This window comes from Idiotropiscis lumnitzeri, chromosome 14, assembly GCF_059441095.1.
Source record: "Idiotropiscis lumnitzeri isolate Australia: NSW breed Sydney's pygmy pipehorse chromosome 14, RoL_Ilum_1.0, whole genome shotgun sequence".
Lineage (NCBI taxonomy): Eukaryota > Metazoa > Chordata > Actinopteri > Syngnathiformes > Syngnathidae > Idiotropiscis > Idiotropiscis lumnitzeri.
The window spans coordinates 12043692-12056245 of NC_142404.1; the positions used below are offsets into that span (position 1 = coordinate 12043692).

At 42.5% G+C, this 12554-nt stretch overlaps 1 protein-coding gene across 3 annotated transcripts in view; it reads left to right on the top strand.

Annotated features, from left to right (window-relative positions):
• hycc2 (hyccin PI4KA lipid kinase complex subunit 2) overlaps window positions 1-12268 on the top strand; it is a 30915-nt gene extending 18647 nt beyond the window's left edge. Inside the window, exons 7-13 of one of the 3 annotated variants that reach the window (XM_088315891.1) lie at window positions 1109-1224; window positions 1415-1510; window positions 2307-2423; window positions 3309-3396; window positions 3501-3657; window positions 4125-4277; window positions 8548-12268. In XM_088315891.1, the coding sequence (XP_088172017.1) occupies window positions 1109-1224; window positions 1415-1510; window positions 2307-2423; window positions 3309-3396; window positions 3501-3657; window positions 4125-4277; window positions 8548-9170 (1350 nt within the window). In that variant the 3' untranslated portion in view covers window positions 9171-12268. Of the gene's footprint in view, window positions 1-1108; window positions 1225-1414; window positions 1511-2306; window positions 2424-3308; window positions 3397-3500; window positions 3658-3772; window positions 3794-4124; window positions 4278-8547 lie in introns of all 3 variants that reach the window. The other 2 variants (XM_088315892.1, XM_088315894.1) reach the window with 2 other exon arrangements.
• The last annotated feature ends 286 nt before the right edge of the window (window positions 12269-12554 follow it).

The window sequence follows — 12554 nt, forward strand, 5'->3', positions numbered from 1 at the left end:
CTAAGTATTTGGGCTGGCACTGCAATGTTTGCACTTGCAATGAGGCATCACGTTACTTTACAGCTATACCTGCATGCTTAGCACAGTCATTCATTAACATAGGTTCGTAAAATAACACCCACACGTGGAGAGGATTGCCTTTCCACCTGCTCCAAGAGTTTATTATATGCTTTCATACGAGGGCGGCGCCAGCTGAAGGCGATTTATAACTGTAATAGCAAGCTTGAGAGGCTTGCGCATGCATGCTGAGAGACTACAGCAAAACATTGCCAGCATTAGCATACCCTTGAGTCGCTCCTTAAATTAATCCATCCTCCCCTTCAGACCTATGCATGGGCCTTAAGAGAAAAAAACAAAACGGTTTAATTTAGGAGTGACGTTAACTATGAGCTTCATCACAATGAAGAGGCCCGCTGATAGTCATCTCTTTTTGTTGTAATTACGTTCCACTGAGTTTTCAGAATTATAATGGATTTGATTGCCATTGTCAGTGAAAGGTGCATTCACGACTCGAAATGTTTTTTTTTTTTTATTTATTTTTTTTTTTTACACTGGTGTAATGTGGAATGGTGGATGGTAATAGTAATTTTTAATAAATGATAATAATTTATCAAATAAAATGTATAATGGCATCTAATGAAACAAGACTTAAAATAAAGTACGCTTGGGTTGAAAATAATCCAAATTCGGGCAAACGTGGACCGACCCGCTACTTGATTCAATTATAGCGTAGTCACCAACAAATCTTTTTAGAATCAATTATTCTATCAATTATTCCATTGATCAATTAATAATAATTGTAATATCACCCCTGCTTTGCCTGTTTTTATGAGAGGAAATGTAGTGCCCATTAAAAAAAAAGTCATGCAAGAACAGGAATCACATGCAAACTCCACAGAGGAAGACCAAAGCAGAGATTTGGAACCCGTTCCACTAGTGTGAGGTTGTTGTGCTAGCCACTAGAACACTCTGGCCCAGTGAACTGTACACAAAAGCGGGAAGAAATGGTTGAAAACTTCTTAGATGTGACCTCAGGACTGCACCACATAACGATAAATGCCAGTGAACATTTCCATTCGTAGTGCATTTATCTTGTCTGTATGTGTAGCCTTCAAGCTTGGGCTCCATGGCCTTGACAGAAGGAGCTTTGTGTCAACATGACCTGATCCGAGTTGTGTACAGCGGCCTCCACCCTCAGCGAGAGACCTTCACGGCTCAGAACAGGTACGCTCGTCGCTCGGAACGGGCAATGTGATCAGCAGACTTTCCGTTGCGCACGTGAAAAGCCATCGGTCAGGCTGAACTATTGTTTATGACAAGAAACGGAATATGAAAACTTGGCTCAGTTGTGCTGGAATACAAATGCTGCCATGTGATTCTACACCGTCATTGTGACGTTGGTGTGCATTTGCAGGTTTGAGGTGCTGTGCTTCCTCATGCTGTGCTACAACTCGGCTGTGGTCTTCATGCCCCTGTCCTCTTATCAGTCGGTCTGCAGAATGAGCTCACGGTGAGGAATACACACGCATGGACTGACGATACATATGGGAAATATCTTCAACGTAAATATATGCGACCTTGACTTAAGTCTCCTCTGCTGCCTCGTGTTTGCGGCACACTGCTTTGTTTTTATTACACCTGTGCTCTTTTCTTTTAATGGCACTTAATAGTGGAATTACAATATGAACTTAATGTACAAAATGTACAGCCTCTTTGGGACAGCTGGGCTATTACTTTTCTCGGCTGAAACGTCGAGCACGCATCACAACCTCTTAGGGGGTATGTTCGTATTTTGTAGCGTTGATGTTGTCAAAATTGGGTTCCCTGAAAACTGCTTGCAGCCATTGCTGGAAGGCAAAAATAATTTGCATTAAATTGTTAAAAAAAATCTGATCTGATATAATTGTGATGCATCATCTGATAAATCCCTCAATGAATAAAGTACTGTAGTTCTTAAAAAAAAAAAAATGACAGATGGGCTGGACCAGTAGCAGATGGATGGAGTGTTTTGGTAACCTCAACTCATCTGAGAAAATAAATACATTTAATTTTAAATGAAAGTGAACAAAAGCAAGGTTTATTCATTTAATTTTTTTCAAGTTCGGCGGGCCGGATTAAAACGTTTAACGGGCCGCATGTGGCCCCCGGGCCGCAGTTTGCCCACGTCTGCTTTAGACAGACGGCAAGGCTTGACTGTGGAGAACAATACTCAGCCCTTGAGTCAAACCTCCTGGTGAGCACATAATGCTCACAATTGGTGTCGACGTGTGTGTGTGTGTGTGCGTGTGTGTGTGGGCCATCCTCAGGTTGTGTGTATGCGGTTTCCCGCGGCAGCAGCAGAAACTCTGGAGGGAGCCTTGCAACCGGGTGCTCTTGGACCCTGAGTTCATGGTGCAGATGCTGACTGCTGTTTATCATGCCATGTAAGTGTCTCAGCTGATTGTCGTCTATTCCGGGCGGCCACTTCATTAGGTACACTTGCATAATCCAGTACAAGAGCTGTCGCCACAATTCTCCCAAGGATCATGGTCAGATTTTATTGGAGCTCCCAGAGAAGTACAGTGTTAATTTAACAATGCAGTATATTTATTTATTTTTGTAGTTGTTGAACTTCATAGCATTATACAGAGAAGAGCTTTTTAAAATATTTTGATTATTTTGTTTAGTTATTTGAGGATCAAAAATGTTAGGAGCAGATGTCACTCTGATGCACTCTAGCCCTGAACCATTCTAAGCTACAACCATAGTCATTAAACTCTAAATATAATATTGAAAGAAAAGAAAATACACACACCAATTTTTATGTAACGTTTTCGTTTTTAGTAATATATATTTTTTTTAACGAGAAAGTAAGCCCCATAGTTACCATTTTTTTTAATTACAGTAGAAAATTACAGGGGCATGAATCTGAATAACGTTGAAAGGTTCATTGATTTCCATGCTCACTTTGCAAAGTTAAATTTACTTAACATTTGCATTTGATTAACATATATTAATGAAAGAAAAGTACTTTTTAGAAAAGCCAAAACCCTAATTTCTGTTTAAAATAATAATGCTTGGTACTAATTTTTTTTTTATTAAGTGTGATCTATTAAAATTAGTTTAAAAAAGACACTCATGAAATATGTAGTAGGAAATTTATATATAAATTATACGTATTGAAATTAATTAACTCTGTTATCAGTCGATTTGATAAGAATCTTGCTTTTTCACTCTTACGTAAGAAGAATTTGTTGACTGCGTGGATCTGAGGAAATGTTATCTTTGACATTGCTCAACGCCGTCGTGTGTCTGTGTTGTTTTTGTAGATACAATGGAGAGTGGGAAATGGGACGGGAAGCTTTGGAGGACATTCTGTACAGAGCCCAGCTGGAGCTTTACTCCCAGCCTCTCCTGGTAAGTGACAGGTTAAACACATTTGCGCCAGTGTGCCGAAACCTTCACCGTTATTAATTTGCCTGCCGCATGGCTGTCCCTTCGCATTATGTGTCAAACCCCAGCTGGGCAACGCCATGAAGAACTCGCTGCCAGACAGCGCCCCGAACGAACCGCAGGGGCGCAAAGTTCTGCAGGTGGAAGTGACGCCCACCATTAGCCGCATCTCCATCTCGGCCATCACCACCGCCTCCATCCGACGCCACCGCTGGAAGAGAGAAGGTAAGACGGCATCAATGGACAGCATGCTCATATATTATGTCATCATTTTATCACCATTTGAAAATAATGCAAATATCTCTCATGGTAATATGATATGTCTTCCGACGTGTGAAAGGCCACAAGAAGCTGCTTTTAGGTGAGAAAATGATTTGAATCATTTTATTTTGGTCCTCTGAGCAGTGAGAGAGATTCCTATCACACCATTCGCACTGTGCAATATGGTGTCTCCTGTCACTTTCTGTAGTTGTCATCATGTAGTTTGTGTCTCACTGCTTCCATTTCTTTCTTCACCCGACTTTTCTGCAAGTCATGACAAAATGGTGCTTGCAGATTTCCTCCGCCGTCATCACAGTCGAAGGCCAGTCGTAGGTCGCTTTTAGGAATTGTAGCGTCGTAAGATGATGAGACCAGAGGTGGCCGCTGCCACTAAAGAACCACGTTTCCCCGTCTGTGTTGTTGACTCCCAGATTGTTTTGACTACTCGAGCGATGCAGCGTCGAGCGTCACCATCGCTCGTCCTAGTCCCGCCCAACACCTGTCAGCCAATGAGCAGAGAGAAGCGGGTCCTCACAGCCACCACCATCACAGCAGCAGCATCATCCCCCCCATCACACTTGAGGGTAGGGCACAGGGGGGCGGACACCCTGAGCATCAAGCACCCAAAAATCACCCTCTTCCTCCCCTTCTTCAGCTTTGCGGGATTTCTCTTTGCTGCCTTTGCATTTCCCTGCCCTTCAGCCCCTTTTGTACCAAGCGAGTACATTTCGGTTCAGTTCAGTACCCATTTTTCAAAATAACAGAATTATTATTATTATTAGGCATCCTTTTCCACTTGGAAATGTCAAACAGCTCGGAACGGTTCATTTCATAGTTTTTCATTTACAGCAGCATACTGAGAAAAATCACGCCATATTCGGTACATCATTTGGATCAAGGCTAATAAAGCGCTTAGCATGTGGCTGTTGGTTAGATATATTTTATTCACGAGATGACCAAGTGTGCCATGAGAGCAGACTGCTGCAATTTCCAAGTGGAAATGCTTGCGCCTTGTCTTTACTCAAGCATCCACTCGTTCTATTTCTTTAGCGCTTGTTCTCATTCAGGTGAGGGGTGAGCTGGAGTTTATCCCCGTTGACTTTGTGCGAGGCGTTGGAGAGCCTGGACTGGTTGCCAGTTAACCACAGACAATTAACCATTTACGCTCATATTCAAGTGTGAATTATGGAATTTTTAATTGCTCTGTTTGCATTGTATTTATAAAATGTCCAGGGCCTGACTGATATGAGTAAAAAAGATTTTGATAAATCGATTAATCGGCCGATTATTTAAACAAATATTTATTATGAATACGACTAGAAAATTACCAGAGGAATTTTGAATTTGTTGACTAAGTCCACTTTTGCGAAGGCTTCATGGTGAGATGGGCTTGCCCTGGCAAACTGGATCTTTGAAGTTTTAATTTTGGGGTTGTATTAAAAAAATAAATAAAAGAAAAAAATAAGTCTAATTGGAACGAGCTGAACAGTTGAAAAATGGAACGATTTCAATCATAAAATTCGTAAATTACAGGTCAAATCGGCAAAATTTGAATGCAGGTTTTTATTTTTAAATCTTGGGGGAAAATGCTAAACTGAACTGTACCGCTTGGTGGAAATATGGCTTTTTTTTTTTTCACACCCTTAGCTAACCGCCCGCTGCTCTTTGCCTGAGATGAGTGGAAGCGATGCCAATTTTGGTTTGGAAGGAAGTGAGGCCAGTGACCTTGTTGCATGGGCCTGTCAAAACCTCTCAGTCTCCTTCCCCACGCGTACATTTCTTTCTTTGGCCCTTGTCACTCACTGAGTCATAGCGGCTGTCTTTCACATCCTTATAAGTAAATCCAGTAGATCCGTTTTAGATGACCGGCAGAGCACCTGACGTCTTGTTTCCACGCCGCTTTTTCGGTCACGCTCTGTCCCGCGCATTCATATGAGCGACTCTCCATTCTGTTTTGCACTCCTGCAGCGTTTGTGATTGCCAGCGCAGCCTTGTGCCATGTCACATTATTCCCTTATCTCAGTGAGTGGGAACGAGCCTTCTGTCATGCATGACCCTGCTTCAGCGAGCTTTCCAGAGTCCCTCCGGATAGCTAACATTATATATACGTGATAAGATCAAGTCAGTCACTCGGTTGGTATTAACAAAATTTCAACTTGCGCAATGCAGACCCACTAATTGCTCGGGTCCACCATCCAGCCCATTTTGTCTTGTTGAAAGTCTCTTCATTTTTATGTGTGCTCTTTGAAGCCATCACACGAATGATGGTTAGAAAGTGCTGCTCAGTTGTCTTTGCATGATCTTTTTCCTTGAAAGTTCTTTCTGCAGCTCTTCGAATGGAGAAGACTGGGAAGAAGGGTCTTTTGTTTGCGTTAACTCTATGGCATGCTTTTGCCGTGACTCGTAGCTCCGCGGGAATCTATACGCTGCACGAAATTGTGTCAAGGTTTGAGCCATTTTATACAGACTGTAAAGGAAATTGATTGTAAGCTGCTATTGTGACAGGGGACTTTGCAAATAATTCACTCTGTGCGACACATGCATCAATTTACGGCTATAGAAGAGTGGTTCCATCAGTACCGCAGCAGTTTTTTTTTAATTTATACCACTTTGCACACTCCGCTTAGGTGTCTGTGATTTATGATAGAATGAAGTTCCAGCCAAAACATGCGTTCCGACCACTTACGCAATATAATGAGATCCAATACAAGAGCTTTATCAAATATTATGCACACACATAAAGACATAATGAATATTGTTCCGTTTTGTCAGGTGTTGGTTTAACGACACGTTCAATATTGAGGTTCTAGTTTGCTACGGTGTGTGACTGAATATTTATGACTTGTGTAACTAACTGAGGTGATCAAAATATTTGACAGTACACCGTGGCAAACTGCAGCCGCTCACTTTTAGCAGAGGTCAAGAAATGCTGTTAATATAAAAGATGGCTCTCCAGACTTCATAAAAACTTCAGCCAAAAGAAAATGGTGTATCAGTTTGAAGCTTGATCTCTCGGGAGAGGTTCTACATAGTTGGCTCGCAATCTCTAGTCTTGTTCTTTCACACCAAACCCATCTAATCTAAATGTTAGGGATTTTTTTTTTTTGGGTCCCTTTGCTAGAACATAAACCTTCCCATGAAATTGTCCAAAAAATGTCTTGAATTAAGAATCTGTGGTGCTCATGTCAGATTGATTGACTTGACTGCTTACCAAAGATGGCCGTCTCTACTTTTGTGTATGTGTGAGAGTGTTAACCGGCGCTGCCTCGCACACTAGGCGCAGTTGCCCCGCAGAATTGTCAGCACAAAGTGGCACGCCATCAATCTCAATGAGGCGTTTGGAGCGGTCTCGGCACTCTCCGCAGAATAGCAGGCTGGGGACTCGGCCGGCCAGTCATGTGACCAAGCGGTGCCGCAGGAGGAATAAATTGGGCTGGAGAGCATGCGTCTTCCCCCCCCTCCGTCATGTTCTTTGCATGTGAATATGGCCCCTTTTCTGCCCTGTCTGTTTAGCTTGCTTGTCCCAACAGTGCATGCTGGAGAACAACGGCTGTCTCTCTTGAACATGCTTTTTTTTTTTTTAATCCCCTCTAACCAAAGAACGAGGATGTTCATTTATTTACGTGAATGCTAATGCCTGATATGACGTTACTGAAGTATCACCTGCCGCACAATTGTAAACAAATATCTTTTGGGTAACATACAGTACCGTGCAAAAGTCTTAGCCCCCCCCCTTCAAATTGTTATTATTCATGGCAGTTATGTAACATCCCCATTTGCCAGGCTCCTTTTAGCTCATTTTTGAATTATTCCCCCCCCCCCCTCAGAATATTAAGTTCTATAATTATACATTGAATTTACCAAATAATATAAACCCATCTTTCACCAGGGGAATTCTCTAGTAATTAACAGTACAAAATCAATTCTTCCACTTTGCCCAAATTGATTTTTGTGTCAACAAACGTGTTGGGCAGAACAGTGACACTGATGCTGATATTTTTGCTTTAGTGACACCGTTAACTTCTCTAAGTGGTTTCATTCTAGAAATCAACTAAAATATTAAGGAACGTCTTTTTATTGGAAATTCATCATTTTTTTTTTGTGCAATACAAGTCCTGTGTCTGTGAGTGACACCTACTCACTAGTACGGCTCCGCCAGTAGTAGTGGCTCTTCACGTGACAACCTTCTCATCCTCGTCATAGTTCTTTTTCCCTATTTATTTATTTTTTTTAATAATGACACACGCACATTTATACTACATCACTGCACCCGCTATGACAATAAAGTCCCCCCCCTCTGTGAAAATAGGTAGGGATTCAATCTAAATTGGTGCACAGCTACCCTCTGCTGGCGTGTGGCTCATTACCACTGCTCAAAAGCTTGCAATTTAAAGAAGCGCATCACATCCAAATCAACCCCTCTCAATGAAAAAAAAAAGCATCAAACGGCATAACTGACCTACTCAAACTTAGGTTAGCCTTGTAATTTGTTAGTGGGGCTTTACTGTACACATCACTCAGAAAATATAAGAAAATAAAACCCGTGCAGCAGTAAAAAGATGGTAAACTACACAAATTGAAAACATGGAAAATGGATTCATAAGTGCATCAGAAAGGTACAGAATGATTGATTTTTTTAGCCTTCGTGTGTGTGTGGTTGTAGATGAAACTCAAATTGGGTCTAAGACTTTAGCGCGGTACTGTGGCTCAAGGTCAGTATGTTCTGTCTTGAATTATTCCTGTTTATTGCAGAGTTAATGACGCTGTGACATCTGAGCTACTCTTGACAATACGTAGTTCACGGTTGTTGTTTAACACTTAAAAAAAACAAAAAAAAAACTGTGATCAACCTAGATGCAGACGGTATGAGCGGTGGCGAGGATTCCTTCAACGCCAACGACCCAGACGAGGGTTTCTCCTCGGGGGCGTCCAACAGCAGCCAGCCCTGCGGCACCAGGGCAGGCGGCGGCGGTGGGCCGAAGGCCAGCAGCTTGAGCAGCGGCGGTAGCAGCATCAAGAAAGCCATCACGGCCCGGCTGTCCCGGGACAAGGAGCGAGACAGGCCCGAGGCGGTGAAGCAGACCGATACGTCGGCGGAAGTCAAGCGCCAGCACCAGAGGAAGCAGTCGCCCCCAGCCAGCATCCGACTTGACGCCATCCAGCTGAGTCCCATCAAGAAGCACCTGAGCTTCCCCTCCGGACCACCACTCGTACGAACTGGCAGCACGTCCTCCAGTAAGTCTTTTGACTGTATGCCCTTCAGCTTGAACGGCGGCAGACGGGAACAAGAGGGCGGCGGCGGAGGTTCGGCCGAAGACGCCGGGCGACCCGCCGGTGGCTCCCACCGCCATTCCACCGTCAGCCTGCAGGAGGATCACCTGATCAGGCCAGACGACCCCCCCCTGTCTCCTGGGGCACCCCTCACCAAGCAGTCCCGCTCCCCGAGCTTCAACATGCAGATCATATCACAGGTTTAACATCTACAGTGGATATAACAGATGTCTGCACACCTCTGTTTCAGATGCCAGGATTTTGTCAGAAAAGACTAAGCCCACGATAGCTACTGACGAAAAACAGCCCCCAAACCCACAGTTATTTTTTTTTCTCACCAAAGGTAACTTAAAGAATGATAGCCAAGACGTTGGTTTCATCGGCACGCGACATTTTACAAAATGCAGTTGGCAGAGTTGTTTTTTTTCCCCCCTTTTCTTTCTTTAATGGTGTAAAACGTTCCAATATGATTTCTGTGTCTCATGTTTTCATCTCACAAAAGCCTGGCATTTGAACAGGGGTGTGTATACTTTTTCTATCCACTACATGTGTGTGGATGAGTGTGTCGCTACATCTACAATCGTGGAACAGAGGTAATCCCTCAAGCTCCTAAAAGGGGAACATTTTGGCCAGGTTCTCGGCTACCTGCAGTGGTTCAATGACATTTCATCTTTAGTTCAAGTCGACATTCACTCAGCAATAACTCCCCCGCGGAAGGCGCCCCTACGTCGTCCTCATTCTCGGGCTCATGTGCAATCGCTCCCAATGGCTAAATCTTTCTAGTTAATTGCTGTTTTAGTCAAGTCATATATATATATATTCCGTTTTTTGTTTTTTTTAAGTGACAATCCAAAGAAAAGGGTAGGATGTTTATTTTTTATAATAAATAGTATACAAGCTTTGAGTTTGTGCGGTCAAACCAAACTGGAACTAACTAGGGACTCCCAATATCTTAAATGGACTTGAAGAAATCACTACTGAGGTCATTATTACCAAATTGAAAAAAAAAAACGTTTGAGTGGGGGTGTGTGTGTGTGTGTGTGTAAAGCATTGTAGACAGGTTTATGCATACAAATCACTGAGGGGGTCCTGAGCTGGAGCGCTTTATGCTAGCCTTTGTCTGCCCTCTAGTGGCGAGTGGCTTTCACAGCATCCTAGTTCGTTGATGCAACAAGTTGTCGTGGAACATTTTTTGCTCTACCTCATCACGTGTTGTTCACCAAGAGCCCATTTGTGTCGGACATTGGGCACTTGAACTGTACTATTTTTTTGTTTTACATTTTACGCCCCTGCCGTCTGTTCGGGGTTGTTCGATACAATTGGATCCATTCAACTGCTCCTTTACGATGTCTTACTTTTTTATGTTTGCGTTTGTAAGTGCAATTGTTTGAATTGGCTCCTCATGCTGTCAGCTCGCCTTACGTCAAGCCCCGCCCGAGCCTCAGCGCTGCTCACCCGCATGCTCGTCGTAACCCGTAAATGTGGCCCCACCATCCTTTTGTCACCGCACGTGCCAACACGCGTCCTGTCCTTAAACTTACTTGCTCGCCTGTCTTAAGTTGAACACAGTTTTGATTTTTTTTTCTTTTGTTTATGTCATAGTGAGGGACAACTCTCGCCCAGTAGTGTACATAACTGCACTTTTTGGCCCTTGTCGTCATGCTGTGTCTTTGAAGCGAGGTTACATGGTGATTGTACATTCGTTGGCTGTAAATGACTCACGGGGACTGGCTGGTTCATTTGTGATTATCTTTCTGTCGTAAATAATGCATGTTGGCATTGCAGTAAATGAACACACATCAGCAAGTAATCTTTGTTTAACATTGTCCAGCCATGGCAAGCTGGAACCTCCAAAGTCCGACTTCATATGTTCTAGGACACAATGCCGATTTTCTCATTGGAAATCATGGAAATTTCACGACAAAACTCAATGCAGCTCTGCTTAGCTTTTAGCTTTGTGTTTTGGACAGTGTAGTTCCTTGAAAGTGGCACTGGAGCTTAACCCAGCCCAGCTGAACATGTCATTGGAGGAGATCTCCATGTGGTGGTGGAAGATTGAAATGGCACATTTTTAGTTCTAGGCAAGTACTGTCACAGATTTTCTTGATCGTTTAATTTTTGGCGCGAGAGACCACGATTTCTTTGAAAACCATTAAAAAGTCAGTTTCACATAATAGTATATCCTTTAAAGTAACGGTTGAAAATTCTGTAACTAAGAGAGTGGCTGTGTAGTCACACTAAAAGTAGAACGGACGGGTAGTGAGGATTTTGCAGTCCAATACTGCCACCTAGTGGCATTTATAGGACTTTTTTCCCCAACTCTAAAACACTTGACATTTTTTGAAGCCGGGGGATGTATGACTTCAAAGGTTGAACACGAATTAAAATAATTGTCTTCTGAACTGTCATGGTATCATGAAAATACTGAAACTCCCCATCCTTTTAGTACGCTAGCCGACGTGGACGACTTTGGAGGTTTCATTTTTGTCTGGTCCAAATGATTTCAAAGTTCATTTCCAGCTCTGCATGTGTGACAAACTTTTAGTTTTCAATCATTGTGATGCACTTTAATCCATCCACCTTTACAAGAAGATTATATAAGATTATAAATATATATATATAAATAGTATATAATATATGTATGTTAGTGTGTATACACTCAGTGCAGGGTTTTTAAGTCTCTTCTAAAGAGATAATTTTCTTTGATGTCGCATCCGCCACGCTGTGCTGTTTGTGTTCTATCTCGACGGTTAAATAGCTGCTTGTTTTTTGTTTTTCTTTTGTATGCCAAAAGGTTGATCCAAGTCCCAAAGGGTCTCAGGAGTTTATTTTAACAAACGAGAACAGATGCATTTGAACACTTGGCAGCACCAAACTTTCTGTTCTCCTCGTCTGAATAGAAGTCTATGCAACATTTAACCCAACCCCCCCCCCCCCCCCACCTCCTCCTCGTTCCCACCTCCACCATCTCCTCCTCATGCCCAATTTGGTGAATCCAAAATGGGTACAAAGCTCTTTTCAAATGTGGTGTGCGACCATCCCAGCATTTGTCACGTAAACGCCCCCCTCCAAGAGCGAGAGGAGAGAAGAAGGCCTGCTTGGATGCACTTTGATCCAAGATCACCTTGGATGAAAAAGATGCAAGTGTGAGGAACACTGTACTGTTGAGGCGATCGACATGGAGAGACTTATTTTCAATCGTGTAAATACAAAGTGTACAAAATGGAGAGCAAGTCTGAAATGTAGGAAGAGAAACGGATCTGTATATTGTTGAATAAATATTGTGGCGTAAGAAAATTTGAAATGTCTGCACGTTTTTGTTTTTACACAGGTGCATCCCAATGAATTAATGAATTTTCGTTCCTGTAGACCAGTATCATATTTGCATAAAGGGAATGAGGATTTTACTTCACTTCATTTTATATTCCACACTGTTCATCTATTTTTATTTTTAAACTATTCCATGCAGATAATTTATTTTATTTCTGTGTTCTTAAATTTAAATTTATGCTTAAAGGGGAGTGACTTGTTGTTTTTGTTTAGCTAACATAATTCGCCCAGAAAAATAACATTTTAGAAACCTTTATTAT